The sequence below is a fragment of the Coturnix japonica genome, chromosome 5, assembly GCF_001577835.2.
Source record: "Coturnix japonica isolate 7356 chromosome 5, Coturnix japonica 2.1, whole genome shotgun sequence".
NCBI classification, from domain to species: domain Eukaryota; kingdom Metazoa; phylum Chordata; class Aves; order Galliformes; family Phasianidae; genus Coturnix; species Coturnix japonica.
The window spans coordinates 39,454,083-39,472,688 of record NC_029520.1 but is presented as its reverse complement, the minus strand read 5'-3'; the positions used below and the strand labels follow the sequence as shown (position 1 = coordinate 39,472,688).

Below are 18,606 nucleotides of genomic sequence, written 5' to 3'. Positions count from 1 at the left end.
TAGTTTTATAGGGTTGTTTGCAAATGTAGTAAATGAAGAGATGCCTAACAGGCTATGTGTGGCTCACAGAGAGTGGTGATACCACTTGCCATCTACTAAGCCTGTCAGAAGAGTCTCTTTGTTATGGGGGATGGGGAGTTAATTTTGTTTAAGACAAGGTAACCCTTCTTGCCATAATCCTGCTTCTCACTTAGGGAAAGCTCCTGTCTTGTGGGGCCTTCCTCCCCTAGCTTCCCAGTCTGCCCACAGTGGACAGGGGGAGGTCTGGGGACCAAGATGCTTATGGCCCTGCACTACCTGGGCAGAGCCAGGCCGCTGTCCTAGTGGCAGGACAAGGGTCTAGTAACTGATGTATTCATGTCTGGGAGAGCAAATGAGCTTAAAATAGCAGGAGATGAGCATGAAAGCAGAGACCTGGACTTCTGCGATTTGAGCTAATGGATATTTTTACCTGGGGCAAAATTAGACCTGAAAGGCTCCAATCTTTTGTTCTCTTGAGAGTAGCAGTGATTTCTTGATGCAGCTGGTTTACTTGGGGTGGAACACCACGCTCCAGCAGTCCTTCCCTTCACACCACTTGTTTCACATATCAAATGAGCATGTATTTATGTCCATGTAACTGCGTTTTAACTAGTGAGAGCTCTTTCTCAGCTTTGTGCTTGATCCGCACTGTGGTGGAGGGCTTTGTAGAAAGGTGTTGAAAACACAGGAGAAGTGGGTGTGAGGGTTTTGTCATGTTGCGTGCAAATAGGACTTTATGTTCTCTGCGTTATGTCAAACTGCCACATAACGGTGCCAAACCTTCCTCTGAAGGGCAGGGGGAAGTTTCTAGAGTTCAAAGGTTGGGGGGATTTTGTGTGAAGCTTTATGAAAATTAAATGCTTACTGTGCAGTTGTTACTGTCATTAAAATTGCTGCTAAGGACTGTAGCGCAGCTCTCTAAAACTGGCTGTATAGAATTTCACAAGTCTGTGCTAGAAATGTTTGAGAAGAATGAAAAAAATTGACCCTTACACGGCATGAATAGTTATTTGCAAATGTTATGAGATATTACAGTGGATCTAAGGAATGTGTTTTATAAGAATAGCAATCATTGGCAGAGGTTTTGTTTTTCTTTCTTTAAGAACTCTTGAGCAGTTGTATTTAGCTGACCTCAGATGATTCTAACACTCTGTTTGTGTCTTTTTGTGAATTACTTCATTTGTTTAATGATGAGGCAAATAGAGAACCCACCATCCTCATCTGCACGGTGCAGAGCTGTTGAAGAGCATAAAGGTTTGGTGTTATCTGTGACTGTTCATAAAAACTGTTTACAGCCAGAGAACCAATGCAGGTGAGCAGAGCAGACAATATTCAGTCTGTCCTTACTGTCAAATCCCAATGAGTAAAACATAACCAACAGAGTTTGAAGCAGAGCAGCAGACCAGCTCCACTGTTTTCTCCCAGTGTTGGCATTATTGTGTTGCCCCTGCCTGGAGTAAAGGAAGGAGCTTCGGTCCTAAGCGAGTCCCCCGTGGGCAGCGCAGAGCAGAGCAGGGTGTTGTGGTGCTGGCAGCATGGCCCGCAGGTGGGAGCACAGAGCTGCTGGGCTGTGCTCTCTGAGTGCTGAGGACCCCCTGCCCTGGCAGCGCCTTGGAGCTGTGGTGCTGATACAAGACAGCTGTGATCACAGTGGGCTTCAGTCCTCTGACTGAGTTCAAGTTTATATCATCAGCTGCTTATTCCCCATTGTGCCTTCAATTTTGTTTGCACAACTTCAGGAGCAGTGTTGTGTGATATGGTCCTAAACATTGAGAAGTATTGTTCCCTCTCTTTCCTTAGGCACTGAAATATCTTTCTGGTCTAAAAACAGTTGTTTGTTCAGATTCTGGTCCTAGCTGTAGCTACTCGAGTGGTTGCTTTACGCTGTGTGGTGGCATCACATGTATTTCCATCATCCCATTCTTTTATTGAAGCTTTCCTTTTGAAAACTGGCTTATTAAAGTTGGATCCTGTAGAAACACCGCTGTGTTTGGGTGGCACACTTGGACACCTGGGAGAGCTGTACGGCATTCCTGTGGGTAAACAGGTTGGCAAATCTGAGCAAAGATTTGCTTCAAGTTCTCTACTGAGAGGGGCACAGTGAGCATGGGATAAATATTTATCCAGAATAAAAACCTTTGATACACAGTAATCTCTGTGCTATTACTTGCAGAGAGGTCATTTGCTGTAACAATAGCAGGTTTCATCCATGCTGAGAGCAAACTGTTACATGGGTAATGGGGATGACTGACATACCAATGGTTCTTTATCTTTGCAAGAAAGTGTCATTAGTGTTATTCAGAGGTCCCGTGTTAATGACTGCACTGGCTCACACTGACCCAGCCAGGGACTGATGTGCCACCATCCTCTGATTTCAAGTTGTGATGACTTGGGACTGCAGATGCTAATTGGAAAGGTCGTTTTTCAACTAATAGGAAGTTTCTGCTTTTTTTCTATTGGCTTTCATAGTTAGTGCCACAGTAATCAGGGCAGGATAGTTACAAACAATAGTGTATGTGTGCACCACTCCATTTGGGTAATGGTGACATTCCTAGTTCATTCCGTTGACAACTTTGGTTTTGGAGAGTTTAGTCCTGAGCATTCATCCCCTTCTATTTCAGTGGTTCATCTTAGGGGGGAGTTGTTGAATTCTTTTCCTTGGAGCAACAAGCTCACGGACTGAAAGCCAACTGCCCAGCTTGTCCCAGCTCCCCCTGCGTGCCTGCTCTTTCCCAGCTGCTCTGTGCCCAGCCAGGGCTCCGCTCTTCCTCTGGGTGCTGTGCCAGGAGGCACATTGATGTGTCACCATGGCTTGTCCTGCAGAAGGGGACAGTCCCCAAGGATCTTCTTTGTAGAGAGATACTGGGCACCAGGCAGAGACCTGCTGTGGGAAGAGGCAGCCCTGTGCTGCTGCTCCCCACTGTCAGCTTGGTGCCCCACTGGACAGCCGTGATTGTCTGAGTCCAAACCTGCATGCTTGGTGGCCTCTATGTCTGCTCTCTTTCCCAAGCTTTGTTTGGGGCAGACTATGTGACATTAAAAAGAACCACCATGGAAACAAGCTGCGTTCCTAACAAATTCCAAGTCATTGCTAAAATAACCAGGGAATGAAATTCCTCAAATAAGCATTTGCCAAAATTTTTATATAGATAGGGTCTGTATTTTTCCCAGCTGTTGGTCCTGGAAAGTGCTCAGCAACCTTTTATTTTGTGGAGCTTTGGGCAGATGATAAGTACTGCATAGGGCTAGGCTGTCAGCAGTGTGAGGTATATGGAAGCAAGATCTTTATAACGAGGGGTTTTAGTAACGTAATGCTGTTAACTCTAATGATTGAAAGAGCTAACAAACAGCTTTATTTATTTATTTGCTTGTTTGCGCCCTACCAGGTTGTGTAAATAAGATTTTTAAGACTTCTGTATGCAGTCCACTTTGAGGGGGAAAGAAATTGGACACTGAATGTCTCACACCTGTTCTTGGTAATGTACCAGTTTTAATGGCTGGAGGGAAATCGTGTTTGGGTATTTGAGCTATCAGGAAGAACAACACCTAAATAGAGTTTGTATGTATTGTAGATGACAGGAAAAGGAATACAGTATCTTAATGATAATTAGTAAACATAATCAGGAAGCTTCTTATAGAAAATATTAAGCCCTAAGTATTCATGGGGTAACTTCTGTGCATTGGTTTCTCTCTCCGATAGTTACACCTTTGGAATGGCTTGCCTGTGGTTACAGCCCTTGGATAAGGTGAGGGGACTCTTGGTAACACCATCCTTATTTGTAACAACATGAACCATGAATACAGGAGCAGCCCCATCTGAATGGGGGGGGAGGGTGCCAGGAGGCACGGCCAGACAGGCTGCAGTGCTCCAGTGCTGAGGTTGCTGAGCTGGGATCCATTCCTTGCTCACTTGTTGCCTGGGAGACAAATACTACCCAGGGATTTTTTTCCTTTCTTGCTGGTTTTTGATTGGAGACACTATTGACTTTTGGCTTGGAGGAGGTAGTGAAGCAGCACGCCAAGTGTCATAAGATGGAAATTAATCACTAACCGATTGGTCTGAGTTCCAGTGATTTCCTATCCTGTGGCTGCTCTGTGTATGGAAGACTAATGACACATCTTCACAGACAGCTAGTGGAGCTGTTCACACCTCGGGCTGTCAGGAAAGTCTTAAACCGGGGGACACTTCACTTTTCTTTGTGTTTCTGTCTGTTGTGTGATTGTGGAAGAGCAAAGGTAAATATCTTAAAAAAGGAACTTTGAGTGGTTGGAGATCTCTGCTTTAAATTGTGTTTATTGTTACTGCTAAATTCTAAATCAGCTGCAGTGAAAAAAAGAGCAAAATGTATTAGCGAAAAAACATAGCACTGCCTTCTCAGTGTTTCTTCTAACAAGAATACTTTCCCAATCTCTTGTGTGAGAGTTTCTGTTTTCCAGTGAGATTATTTTTGGCTTTCACAAGAATATCTGCAAGCCAAACACATGCAGCATGGCAGCAACGCGTGGTTTGAAGTCAGCCTTCAGCAGTGACCTCACCCCGTAAACCCCTTGACTTGTGCTCACTCTGGTGGGGCTGGTGGAGATCACAGCCAGGTAGATGACTTGGATGAAAGAACTCAGAGGCTTGGAAACAGCGTGTTGTGTTCCAGCAAGTACGAGTAGACAAGGTGGTATTTAAATGTAGCATTTTTAAAACTTGTCCCATGCTGCAAAGAGTAAGGAATCCAGCAAAGGTTTTCCCTGAAAAAAAAATGTTCCTAGCTTCGCGTGTTGCTTGCTTAAAAGGAAAATTTGTGGTGTTCTTGCTCTCCCTCTTGGATGGAGCGTGGAAATGGAATTTGAGAGATTTGGATTCTATTTTTAAGTCTGTCCTTTGCCTAAAAAGTCAGTTCCTAGGCTTACCGTGCAAAGTCTTGCAGAGTCTTTGGCTTATTGTCCCACAATTGAAACCTAAACATCACAGGCTCCTTGCTGCAGGCTGGTGTGAGCCATGGGCACTGCGGTGGGTGTCCAGTCAACCACACAGTGCCTGGCCCAGGTAGCAGCCCCAAGGCCTGCTGCTCCTGGAGCCCCCAGGCCCTGCAGGCCCAGCTTCTCCCTGTGCTGTCCCTGTGGAGCCATGTGGAGCCTTCTGAATGGCTTCTGACAGCCCAGGGGCCGGCTGGTCCACAGTGACCTGCAGAACCTGGTTCCTTGCTCCCTGCAGGTGGGTTTGGCTTAGATTGAAGGCCATGACTCGGGCAGTGCTGTGAGACTGTGAGGTGCTCCCACATAGAAATCCAGTGAGGCTTGGGAAGCTTCTTTCTTATTTTTCTGGTTTTGTTTGTGGGGTGACTTCTGTGCAGACATGCAGCCTGTCAGCTGGGAAGGAGCTCTGCAAGCACTAAGTGTATCCCACTGGTGTGTCCCAAAGCCACCCATAAAGCGGGCAGTCACTGCTGCTGGAACCACCGACTGATTTCACAACACCCCGGCGCGGTTTGAGCTCTGGTTTTACTCTTTTGTTTGGGGTTCTGGGAGTGTTTTGTTTTTTTCCCCTTAGGGGAGAAAAGATGATTTATTTCTTCTTGTAGTATAATGGCACCGATGTCATGTGGCTGAAGGATTAAATCCTTTTATTTTTAAAACAGTTGCTAGGGTATGTAAACCCCTCCTCTTCGGCCCTGTTTCTCCTTAGTGTAGCAGCACAAAAGGAAAATAAAATCACTTTCAAAAAAGAATCAGATTCTCTTCAAAGTTTCCATCTAGCAGCAATGGTAGCTTTGTGTTGTTCCAGCACAGGGTGATGGGGACATTGCCAGATGCTGTTAAATGATATTAACTAATAAGGGGTGGTAGGGAAGCAGCTGAATGTGCGTTCTTAGTTTTGTTGTTGTTGTTTTTTTACACCATAGTCACAGTATATATTAATGGAGTGATATCTCTGCTGGGCAAACCGTGTTCACTGCTGTCAGACCAGGAACCCAACTCACTGCTTTCCTGACAACTGCTGCTAAATGAATAAGGCTGTGCCATTAGATCAAATATTTGATTTTTTTTTTTCAACTCTTTTTTCTTTGCAGAGTATTGGAAAGGGGTCCTTGTGGTGTATAGACCCAGAATATAGACAAAATCTTATTCAGGCTTTGAAAAAGACACCCTATCACCCATACTCGCACGTGTTCAATACACCTCCCACATCTCCTCAGGCATATCAAAGGTAAGACCCAGATGATTTTACAACTCTAATTGTTTTCCTGCAGCTGCCTGTGACACTGGGCAGGCCCAGGGGTGCCATGGGCGTGGGGTGGTGGGTGCTGGTTGTACCGGGTGTTGGTTGTGCCGTCCCTGTGGGGCTGCGCAGCGGTTGTCACGGGGACAGTAATCCTGCCTAGCAACCGCGCGGCTGGAAGTTCGAGGGGCTTCGCCCGGCTTGGAATGATGGGTGGTGTTTATTTTACTCCTGTAATTTTTTGGTATATATTTCTGATATGTTTGTAAGAAGTTGGACATTCCCCATGTGTCTGGGCAAAGCAGTAATCCCCTATGTGTGTGATTGCTTCCTCATGTGTAGCAAGACTTGGGTAATGGGTAGAAAAATGTAAATCCGCTCTGCCATCATCGTATCTCCAGAGCAATACATTGTCATAGTAACAAATTCCAGGGGAAATCCTGATAGCGGAGATGGTAGGTTTGGAGAAATCCTGGGGTGGCAGAGCTCAGTCGCCATCCATCAGCCTTATGTAGCTGAAGGACACAGTATCAGTGTTGGAGATATGAATGAGAAATGTCTGGAATGGGGGGATTCAGCAGTGCTGGAGCACCTCGAGGAGCTGGGTTAATGGGGGAATCACAAGGTTTGTGAGGATCGGTTGCTGTGATTCCACAGGGTTAAAGCGACCTATTGCGTGTCTTTATCAGATGTTTTGGAAGAGTAGGATGCGCAGATTAATCGCATGTTCAGTTTAGTATCTGCATAAGCAGCTTAGAAGTGAATGGAGTGGAAGGATGTATTGTAACAATATTCCAAGTGAGACGGTCACCAAATGTACAGGTGCTCCAGTTCTGAGCAGTTAATTCCAGCAGATAATGAAGCTTTACAGCCCCTGCAGAATGTCCCGCATAAACACAACAGAGACGACCTTTTATGAAGGAGTTTTATAGTGTGGACCCACACGTTGAGGTGGCTGACTCAGTATTGTACGGGTGTCATTAAGATTAGACGTTACTCAAACCAGGAAGTTTGGATTGCAGTGGGAGCCATGGAGAGAAGACTGTAGTTAAGGGCTGAAAAACAAACGTGCAGTGTTTGAACACAAGAAGGAACTTCAGGCTGCAGTTATCTGATTTGCTTCTGCTTCTTGGAGGGTAAGAAAGTTATCTGCGAGCTCTAAGAGGAAGCATGCAGTAATGCAGGTTATTTCGTTGTGATTGGATTGGATTGGATGTGTATTAAAATCAAAGAAAAAAAGAATATTTTTTCCTAGTTCTTCTGATTGAAGCATATTTCATGTAACGTATGAGGAATTTTGAGGGTGAACCAACGTTGTGATACACACTGCGATAAAGGAAAACCTCTCTGCTGGGTGTGGAAAAATGAGTGCCTTAGTCCAAGGGCTACAGTGTGTTTCTTTTTAAATATTTACAGTTGTGTTGGCAATAGCAACCTTGAAATGTATTTATAGACACAAGCTTTGTTAAGTAACTATGCAAGACAGCACCCGGGTATTTTATCTGTGTGTTTTACCTTTGGTTTTCTGTTTCTGATTGGACTGTAGGTGTGATTTTTCTCTTTTGGCAGTGCTTGGAAATCTTGAAATGATTTTTCCTTTTCTCTGAGTATGTTGCAGGAGGAGAGTTCTCAAATTATTTTCAGCATTTTCAGCAGCAGAAGGAGAAATATTATCAGGAAATGTACAGTAACAGAAGCTATTAGTTTCACATGTATGGGATATTATTGCAGATTTTGATGGCTTTCTGGGAAGGTTGGTTAGATCGCTGTGTAGACTATATGATGTGTAAAGCTTTTTCTCTGCCTGTCCTTTTCCAGTCTTGTTTAGCTGGTTATTGTTTGCTAAACCAGTGGTGAGCATCGGCACAGCTGGGCTAAGCTGCCATCTAACTGGTGAAATTGCAGATGGGTCTGAGATGGGAATCACGGAGCATTTTCTCTCCTGCATTGCCCCAGCCTACCTGTTGAGAACCAGCATCTGGTCCTGGTGTGTGTCTGTCCTGCGGGAGCTGCTTGCCTAGCATGGCTGATGTGCTGTGTGTTAGCGAGGTGCCGGGTTCCCAGCCCTGTGGAGAGCACTGAGATTGATGAGGAGTGGGCAGAGCCCTCTCTGCAGTGACTGCCTAATGTGTAAAGTCACTTTTCTGAAGGTGTGCTGCTAGATCTGATCCCTTACCTTTCTTGGAAGCGCTGATGCCAGGAGTGGGTTTATGGCTTATTAGAGGGCTTGGAGGTGTGCTTGTGACCAGATGTCTCATGTAACTTCACCAGTTGGGAATTTGAAAACTGGGGAGTGGCTTCTGTTTTATTGGGGTTAGTGTCTCTTATCGCTATTGCCTTCTGCAGATGATGGCTTTCCTAGAAATGTTTCCTCCATAAATGCTCGTCACCTCTCCGGTGTCTTGCCCTCTGGTATCTGATAGGGATGTTTTTATTCTCTGCCCCATACTAGTTCCACTTTGACTAGTCAGAGACCTGTGCCAACATGTGTCTCTATTATTTTTATCTCTGTAAGCTGCTTTTGCCCAGTTGTTTTGCCCAGGGAGAAGGTTCTCAAGTGTTTCCACCTCAGGCTCAGGCCCGACCAGCAGCACAACCAGCAGGGCTGGAGCTGTGCTGAGGCTGCCGGCGGGTATCTGATTACTGGCTCTTTGCACAGGGCGATTTGTCATCTTGCCATGAAAATTCTTTCCCCAAACTGCACTGACTGCTGCTGTAGATGGTCTGCTTAGAAATGTGCCTCGGAACGACTCCTTCCAATTTTTGCAGGTTTTGGCTTTACTGCTCCTTCCCTGAAACTGTCACAGGTTTCAGCCTGTACCATCATTTATTGAAACTAAACCTGCATCAGAGGCAGCATATTGTAGCATATCATTCCAGACAGCATATAAGTGCTCTTTTTTTTTCCTGTATGCTTCATGTTTTAAGATGAGAAATTGTTCTTTTCTGGCTTTATGGGGAAGCTGACAAAATAAACATGTCCTATTCATTGAGTACTTTGAGACACTGAAGGAGTCTCCCTGCTAGAAGGGACCAGGGGAATAAACTAATTGGCAGTCCTTTGTGGTCTGGGAGCATAGCTTTAATTCTCTGTTGCAGGTCTTATTTTCAGTAGGAAATGAAGCTGACCATAGCACAGTGTAATATTTCTGTGTATGCCACAGCCTCTTATCATGATCGATCCTGTTATTTTACTTCCTGAGCAGAGTCTGAAAGAGTTTTCTTCTTTGGTGCGGTGTCAGGGCAGAGTCTTTGGGGAATTTTGTTTTGCTGTTTCTGTAGTTTAGAGATCACAAAAAATACCAGTTCCAAGCTGTGCCCTCTGACACAGTAATATGTCTTGATTTGAAGATCCATCTGTGTTTTGAGACTGTGCTGCTTGATGTCTGTTTTCTGGCAAATTAAAGAACATTGGTTCTGCTTGATGCCAGACAGGAATAGCAAAGAAAAAAGAACTTTTGCTTGAGTGAATGCCTGTAATGCTCTCAGTGCATAAATATTTGAGGATTTGCCAGTCCAGGACTTGTTTTGTAACGTATTCTAATCAGCTCTCCATCCAGTAGACTTCTGTGATATGGGATGTATCCCATTGGCTGTCATTCTGTAAAACAAATAAGACCAGCTCTTTCCTTTTAGGAGGATTTCTCTTGTGCTGTACAACATAAAGGAGGCTGAGGGCAGGGAGATAAGCCGTGGAAGATGGCAGAAGGTCGTGGACAGAAACAGAAGAGCAGAACATTGAGTGCAACCTCTATGGCACAAAAGTCTCATGCATTCTTTCTGCAGCACCTTGTGCTCAGCTTGGGTGGCTGGTGGAAATACAAATAATCCTCTGATTGCATCTTCCCTTCCTCTCAACATGGGTTGAATGCTTCTGGGCCCTCTCAGCTGAGAAGGTTTTCAGTTCTTTCTCACCCATACAAACTTCTTGTTTCCCATTTGCTGTGTATTTTCAGATTTGGCTCTCGAGGTCTTTGTTTTAGTTGTGTGTTTGAAGGCCTTTGGTAAAGAACTGCAAAGCAGCATCCCCGGTCTGTCAGAACTCATCTCTAGAAGATGATGCACAAACATCATCTCCTTGCATTAAGTTGTTGTAATTCATAGCCCCATTTGTTGAATCTTCCTGGTTACTTGGTTTTTTAGGCTTTTGTTTCTCCTCCTCTGTGCCTTTTGTAGATAAATATAGCCTCACTCTAGAGATAGCTTGGAATGGTACTATAGATATTTCCACTTCAGTTCATGGGAAAAGGAAAGTCTAGGGGTTTGTTTTGTTTCGTTGTTTGTAAATCCTTCTAGCTCTGAGCGCTTGTTGATGAATAATGGTTACAGTAGCCTTGTTGATGTGAATTGGTGACCACAGAAACCTGGAAGTAGGTGGGAGCTGTGCTGCTGAGATGGCTTTCTGTTGTGCCCCATCCCTCTGTGTGCTGTTACGTGGTTTGAGGGCCCTGCTGTGATGTGGGCTGTGTGGTACTGCAAAAAGCGGAGGGTGCTCCTTTTCCCCCATCCCTTTGTAGCATCCAGTTAGTCTCTCTGCCTTCATCCCCTTCATGGCCATTGCACCTCTCTTAACAATTCCAGCAGTTGCATGGGTGGGGAAGCTTATGTGATGAGATTCAGTAACAGTTCACAGAATTGTTAGTAGCTGAAGATTAGGACTTGGGAGCAAGTGCCTATGTGATGAACAGCATCAGTTCGGTGTTACAGCAGTAGAAATTACTTGACTTATGCATATGAAAACAGAAACAACAAGGTCCTGTTTCACTCTTGCTGGTGGTGTAACTGTGGACAACTGTGACACTGTGGAATCCAGGTGACCAAGGTGGCCATCTAGCCTTGGGCCACCCACTGAAAGTATGAAACAGAATGAGGTGGTGGGTCCTCAGCCTGGGTCTGGGGCCATCTAGCAGCAGGTGGGAGATATTGAGCTTCTGGAAGGGCTGGTGGCCTTAAGACCTTGCAGACAAGCTGCTCTTTGTCCTGGACAAAATCCTCTCTGGTCTCCTTATCTGCCAGTCACAGGAGCACCTGTGTGCAGGGCTGGGCTTGTCACGGTAGAGTTCTGAGTTGTTTTGTATGTATTTTTAAAGGAAATTGCAGTTGCATTTCATGCCCATGTCAGGTATCCACGTAATCCTTGCCTGTTTACCTGAGCCAATATATTTAAAAGTACCAATCAGCTTTTCTGCAAATGATTTATTAAAATGCATCCTAAACACTTGGAGCTTTTCCAATATCTTGTTGCAGTACCTATGGCCCTAAATCTTCAAATGGCAGGCAGCTTCCCTTGAAAGCTGTTGCTTTAGTAAATATTTATTTTCAGATAGAAAGCTCAGAACAAGTTTCAGGGGGTGAGTTTTTGAATCTTTATTAGCCGAGAGACCTTTTACAGGGATACATATGGTGCCTCAGCATGTGAATAGTGTACATACGTACAGCCTGTGTATATAGATTGGAGAAGAGTGTTTGTTTGTTGGAAGAAAGTAAGTTTAGGGATAATTTTGTATGTCAGTGTTTGAATGCTAATAAAGGTATTTTTTCACCCTCCTTCTAAGTTATGGGTTGCCTTCTGTGGTCGTGCACTCATGGTGTGTGTGGTGATCAGTGCCCATGTTTCTCATTTTTGGACACAAAACTTTTGGATGGCCCTGTAGGCAGTGTGTGTTTGTGACTGTGTGTAGTTGCTGAAGGCATTTGTTCTGTTTCTAAATCCTAAAACTGCTTTGTAAAATAGAGACACTGCGTGATGTTTTTTATTTTGATGTGAGTTAAAGGAGGAAAGGGGTTAAGCAATAGATCTCCAAAAGATGGACTTTTATTCAACAACCACATCCAGAGCAAACACAGATGCAGCCTGGATGAGCCCATAGAACTCCATGGGGTGCTTGGGTCTGAATCCACCATGCTGATGTTTCAGGCCAGCCTGGGCTGCAGTAACAAGCACAGGTGCACCTTGCTGTGCCCTTCTTAGGCTTTCTGGGAAACTTTCATCGCTTCTGGAAGCTCCGGCCCCAGCCAGATGTGGGTTTCATCCAGGTTGGAGGTTTTGATGTTGTTGTGCTTTTGATTAGGTTCCAACCTCACTGTCCACAGTCTGTGGGGCTGCTCAGGACATGCGTGGGGCTGCTTTGCAAAGCGCAGAATTTAGGCCTCTGGGTTTCAAGATCTTTTTTTTCCTTTTTAAGAGGGAAGGAGTGGAGAGATCGGGCAGCTCAAATACCAGCGTGGATCAGAGCTTTGTAACCGATCTTTCCTTTCTTTTCCCTCTGACTCATTTTTGCTTTGTTGGCAGCCTCCTCCTGTTAATTGCCAGAACTTGCTCTGTAGGCTCGTGTTGTGCTTCAGTTATGTACTGTAATTTTTCATTGCTCTGCTCTTAAGGCATCCGGGATTGTGCAGCCAGTGGGTCTTGCTAATACAAATGTAAATGCATTTCTTTCTTGGCTTGCTGCGGCATGCGTGCAGTTGTTAAATTTTCTTTTTATTAGCTTGTATGACATATTTTTGGTATTAAAGTCAGTACTACATGGACTTTATTTGTAAAAGAGGAATAGCCGTAGTTGATTAGTGTTCTCTTTCTGAAGGTAGCAGCCGGTGTCCAGCTCCCTACAGCTGGGGCTCATCTTTGCATTTGTTGTTTACAGCCCCCTTCCTTTTGCTGCTGCTGTCAGTGTTTGCACTGCTGGTTTTTGACTTCCCTGATGGCTTGCTGTTGTCTGCTTGGGCTCTATGAATTTTGCAGAGCTGTACACATCTCACTACTTATTTCTGTAGTTATTTTTATCATGACTTTATTGTATAGCCTTCTAAAAGAAATCCTGTTTGAACAGTAATTACCAACTACCTGGAAAGCTCCCTAAGATTAGCTTGAAAAACTACGATGATCAGAACAGACTCCTTTGGCACTGGAGCTCTAGAATTTTACGTCATTCTAGATTTTAGTCTCTGCTTGTTGGTGTTTCCTAAGCTGGAGTATGTGAAATCTGCAGAAACTAATTGCGTAGCAGTGCAGGTCCTGAAGATGGAGCATTGGGAACTCATGCCAGGTAGCTGGTTGTGCAGGGCGCAGCTCCCCATGAGCAGAGAGGAGATCTAAACTTAGCAGATAGAGGTTGGTTTGGGTTTCATTTATTTTTATGTTTAATTGGGATTAGCAGGTGGAGAAAAACATGTAACAAAATAAAAAATATACTTTAAAATTGGGTTACTTTTAATTACGTAACTTTCCTGAAAAGAGGTGTTTTTTTTTTCCAGCCAGCTGTCTGATCCATAGCAAAATTCATAGCAGCTCCCCAAGTACTTCAGATTTCTATTAATTGGAGTTCATTCTCTGTATGAAAAATGGTTCTTTGGTTCACTGTTTTGCATATGAAAGATGAAGACGACCATTTTTTTCTCATGAGATTAAAAAAATAAATAAAACAATTAATTAAAATGCAATCATTTTCTAGACTTAAGGGAATTAATAACAAACAAAGCTTCTGGAACAGCCAGCTTTTATTTTCCTGCTTGTGAGTATGGCATAATGTAAAAGGAAGACTTTATACAAACACATTTATTCCATGATAGCTGAAGAGCCATAATCAGCAGTATTGCTCAAACAGTGTAGATCTTTCTTTTGCTGCTTTTCACTTCAGAGGTAGAAATAGCATTGCTGAGATGCTCGTAGTGCCCTTGCACAGTAACACGCTGCTCCTTCAGTTGTGCTGATTGTGCTCTACGTTATGTAGAGCCATGGTGTGCCTTGGATCCTGGTTGTTTGTCTTTTAAAGGATTGGGGCTTTTGGAGGAAGGATGTGGGCTTTCTTAAAACAATCCTGCATGTGCCGCTGAGCCTGAGCTGTTGTCTACCTGAGAGTGGTTTGATGGCCCAGTGGTGTGATAGGAAAATTATGGCTTATTTCGCTCTCCAATGTTTCTGCACAGAAGAGCATGGAGGCAGCATTTAAGTGCATTTTGGCTGGTAAATGCTCTAAAGCTGCCATAAGGGTTTCCTGACTTGCAGACCCATGTTCTCAAGTCACTTCCATGCTATAGAAAAGTTTTTCAGTGCTGGGTAAAGGTGCAGATGGGAAGGGAGGAACCCTGCCACAACTTGGTGATTCCTTATGAGCCTGGTGGGGTAGGCCGATGTGCAGAGCACAGTTTAGTTACTGCATCTTTGTCTGTACTCAAGTGCAGTGTCAGTAGGGCTATTCCTAATCTAATTATTCTCTAACTTAATTCTTTACTAATCCTGGGCTGGCATGGGAGTTGGAACCGCTCCGAAATGGGCAAGAGTATCCCAGGAGTTTGCAGGGCTGGGGAAGAAGAGACTCGATAAAATCTCAGAAAATGGGCCATGGGAAGTTTTCTGTTGGCACATAACAGTATTGGATGACCTGAGGAGAGCGTTCTACCTCCAGTTTCTGACACAGAAGCAAACAGGAGTGAGCGACAGATCCTGTACTCAGGGGCTGCAGATGGCATTTTCCAGAGATTGGAAATTCAAATGCTCCCATTCCAGCTGATATGGAACACCGTTGCCTCAGCAAGGTGCTGTGCCAGGGGTTGCTTTTTGGTTGAATATTTTAATGTTCTTAATGTTCGTAGGGCAGGAGTGTACACAAAGCTGAGCCTTCTTATTCCCCAGTCTTATGTCTAAATCCACTGAGATGCTCACTAATCTTGAACTATGGGCAGATGAAGAAAAGTCATCAGGAACTTGAGCACTGTGCTCCAGCCTGCTGTCCATTGGTGTGATTGGAAACATTACCTGGTCTTTTTGTGTGGTTGTTGTGTACCCACATTGTGCTAAGGTGTTCCTCGTACCATACCTGATGGTAGGTGCCTGAGGGCATGAATTAGTGAATGGGGTTGGGGATGTGGTCTGACAGTTGCATTCCTACTTCAGAGCATTGCTTGAGGTTGTGATGCAGGCAGTCTGGGTTCCTCAGTTGGCATTCCTCATTGCCCTTCAGCTACAAGGCAACACAAAGCACCACATAATATCTTGGTGTCAAAACTCAGCGCTCTGTGATGTAATTCTGCCAGCTTGAAGAGCTTCAGAAGCCTTTGGTTTATTTATCCTGAGTCAAAGCTTAATGCTATAGCCTTAGGTTTGCTGGAAATGAATATCCACTGGAGGTAGATTTTTTTGTTTGTTTGAGCTGCAGTGCTCAAAGTGCCCATGGCCAGCCTCAGAAAACAGCGTGGCCGTACAGATGGTCAGCCAGCCCCAAACAGCAGTGTGCCCATCCTACAGATCTCCAGCAAGCTCCTGGAGCTTCTGAAGCAGCGCTGGAGTGCTCCTTTGGCTCTGCAAAGCCTCGCAGCACATGCTGTGCTATTTAAAGACGCAACGCTTCCTGCTAATTATGAACAGTTACTTTGCAGGAACAGGCTCATTATAGGGGCACTGAGCCCTGGCCCGCCATCCTTTTCAGCACCTGAACAATATGGGAGGGAGGGAGGAAGACATAGCAAGAGGAACTGGAGTGCTGGCACCAATTAGTGCTGAGATTACTGAAAGAGGATTGTGATTTCAAGGCCAAAAAGAGTAGGGAGTGGGTAAAAGGATTTGAAATGAGATTATGGGACCTAAGAGCGCCTTTCTTTTGTTGGGGAAGTAATTCAACAGTTTTGCTCAAGCCAGTGAGACAATCCCGTTTAGTGGCTGAAGTACGAGATCTGTGTCCTGTTGCTTTTTAAGGTTCTTTGACTAAGTTGATCTCCCGTCACATTCGTTAGTTCTTCCTGCAAAATCAAAGTGTTTTCAATAAACAAACAGAACCAGAGGAAATCTCCTGGCTCATCAGAAGGCCTGTTGTTTCTCAGGGAGCTTATTTGTATTCTTTAGAAGGAGAGCCAAAGAAGGGAGGCCGACTGAACTCCTTTCTTTCCTTTAGGGAAATGTTTTTTGCTGGTTACCATGAGGCAGGCACCAGTTCCCTGCCACCCCCTAGTGCAGCGCTGAGCCCCTGGGCTGCTTGCTGTCCTGCACAGAGCTGCAGCTCAGGCAGCTCCACTGCCTCCTGTCAGCCCCTTTCTCCAGCAGGAAAGCAGGCATGGAGCTGTGCTGTCTTGCTGAAAGCACCCACCATCCACACAAGTTCCTAAGGCCGAAGACTGGAGCTTGCTTGGAGACAGCAGAAAAAGCAGGCTCTTTCCCTTCCCTCTCCGTCTTGAAAGAGAATTAGAAAAAGGAGTATTGCAGAGGAGAACTACAGACATGGTGGGTTTCATAAAACTTTTTTTTTCTGTGTAGTATATTAAGTGACTGCAAGACTGTGTGAAGTGGTGAATCTTCCTACTCTTCTCAAAACGGAAGGCGTTTCTCTTGGCCTGGCTTATACTCAGTGTGCAGAGATCATGATTTCTTCTGTTGCCAGCATTCTTTTTCAGTGGAGCTTCTCAGAATGAAAGACCCAGGTAGGCAGGCTTGAAAACGCTACTTTCAGTTCACTGTGCCCACTAGTTTGGGGAGTGTCTCAGAATGAAGCGGTGGGTGCTGTCTTGCTCCTGGATCCCCTGTACTGCTGCTTTTCACACCAGCCCTTGTTTGATGTGCTTTCACTGGCAGATCCTTAAAGCTGACACCTGACGTGGCACTGAGGTCAGCAGGCATCATCTTGCCACTGGGGCAAGGCTGGGTTGCATGTGCAGCCAAGTGCTTGTGTAAACCTTCCTTTAATTTGTGGGGACTGTTTTTCTCCGTACATAAACATAAAACCAGGAATTTCTTCATACTGTTTATGGAGGTGAGCTGTTTTCTTGTTCTTGTTTGTATACAGGCATTTTAATTCTCATCCAAAGCACTAGTTAAATGCTAGATTTTGTTAATTTCAGGGTTTGTTCTCTATTCTGCTCTCATACAGCCTAGTGAAGCCTGGTGCTTTCTGTCCTCATAGCCTATTCTGGGCACTCTCCAATGAAAGTGTGAGGGGTGAGCCCACCACTGAACCTCCCACACAAAAAGTGAGAATGGGTATTAGGGAAGAAACACAAGCTCTTGATGGGATTTGTCTAATTGACTTAATAAGGCTTCTAGACGTAAAGTGGTCACTTGCTGAGATGCTAAAAGCTCTATACATTAGCCATAAACTTTCTGAAATAAAGACATTAATAAAACCCAAAAGGTATTCGAGTGAGGAGAGGTTAAGGCAGAGGTTAGCAATGACAAGAGAGTGGCAAGTCCTCTTTGTATAAGTAGGAAAGCAGAAGGGCGAAGGGTCCACTGAGATGACAGCAGTTTCTGCTCACACCCTGCATCGCTTCACGTTTCTCTGTGACATAAAATCAAGGCTCAGGGATTTCCCAGCAGGGTCTGATAGCTCGGTGTGCTGCGGCTGAGCTGAGAGCCGCAACGCTGCTGGCTGCATCTCATGGCAGACAGCTGCAGGGTCAGGGCTGCAGGGGAACGGATTTGCTGCTTCCCAGTCCATGCGTGTTTGCTTACAGCTGTTTCTGTGTTGGCTGGAAAATTCAGCAGTGTGCTATGTATGACTGAATAGAAGAAATTTGATTATGAATGAAGTCGCTAGCATGAGAATTAGATGGAATGGTGTGTGGCAGAGCAGCTTATTCCATTTTGTCCCCCATGGTTTGTCAGAAGTTCCATTAACGTGTGAAGAAAATATTTTTGCTTAATTGGTTGTAGTGAATGGATGCTCTGTAAATTAATTGCGTCTTTAATGTTTAAAAGGTTATGTCCCATTCATTTATGACTGATTAGGGTCATTTCACTAGAATGAGTGAGCTTGAGGTCATCTGATATCTGAAGAGTTTGTTACTTTGTGTGATTTGCTGCTTTAGAGGGCACAAATGCTATCTGGAGATGTCAGGGTGTCAGTGTCACTTTCTAAACACCAGTGAACCATAATTAATTGTTTCCTGTAATCTAACTCATTGATTTTCTATATTTGAGGTGATCTGAGGAACAGCTTTACTCCAGGGATTAATTACAGACAGAGAGTGAGAGTGCAGATACACTCATGAACATATTTATGAACATATTTTTGCTAGTTAATACTAATGAGTTTTTTTTTTTTTGCAACCATGTGGTAGATACTGAATCAACTGGAAGGGGAATTGCACAGTAGCTGACAATAACCTTGGCCATCCTTAAGAGCTGCTTTTGGTGCCCACAGAGATGTTGCTTCTCAGTGATGAAATACCCCCTTTTTGAGGCTGTCCACAATCAGGTAGACCTTCCAGAGCATCTTGGCTCATCAAGGAGAGAGTTTTGATCTCCTTTTCTGCTGTTACATCAGCAGAAGAGCTGTAGAAAAAGGTGCACGTTTCCTACACATTTCCTCCTGCAGCCCTTATTGCTCTGCTTCTGCTTTGTCTCCCGCAAATCCCAGAGTGAAGAACAGGCTGTTGAAGCTGTACCT

At 44.6% G+C, this 18,606-nt stretch overlaps 1 protein-coding gene across 9 annotated transcripts in view; it reads left to right on the top strand.

Moving 5' to 3' along the window:
* Nucleotides 1-18,606, top strand: part of FOXN3 (forkhead box N3) — a 167,292-nt gene that overhangs the window by 72,752 nt on the left and 75,934 nt on the right. For all 9 annotated transcript variants that reach the window (XM_015865304.2, XM_032444685.1, XM_015865299.2 and 6 more), the window contains exon 3: nucleotides 6,084-6,220. In XM_015865304.2, coding sequence (XP_015720790.1) covers nucleotides 6,084-6,220 — 137 coding nt within the window. The remainder of the gene's footprint in view (nucleotides 1-6,083; nucleotides 6,221-18,606) is intronic.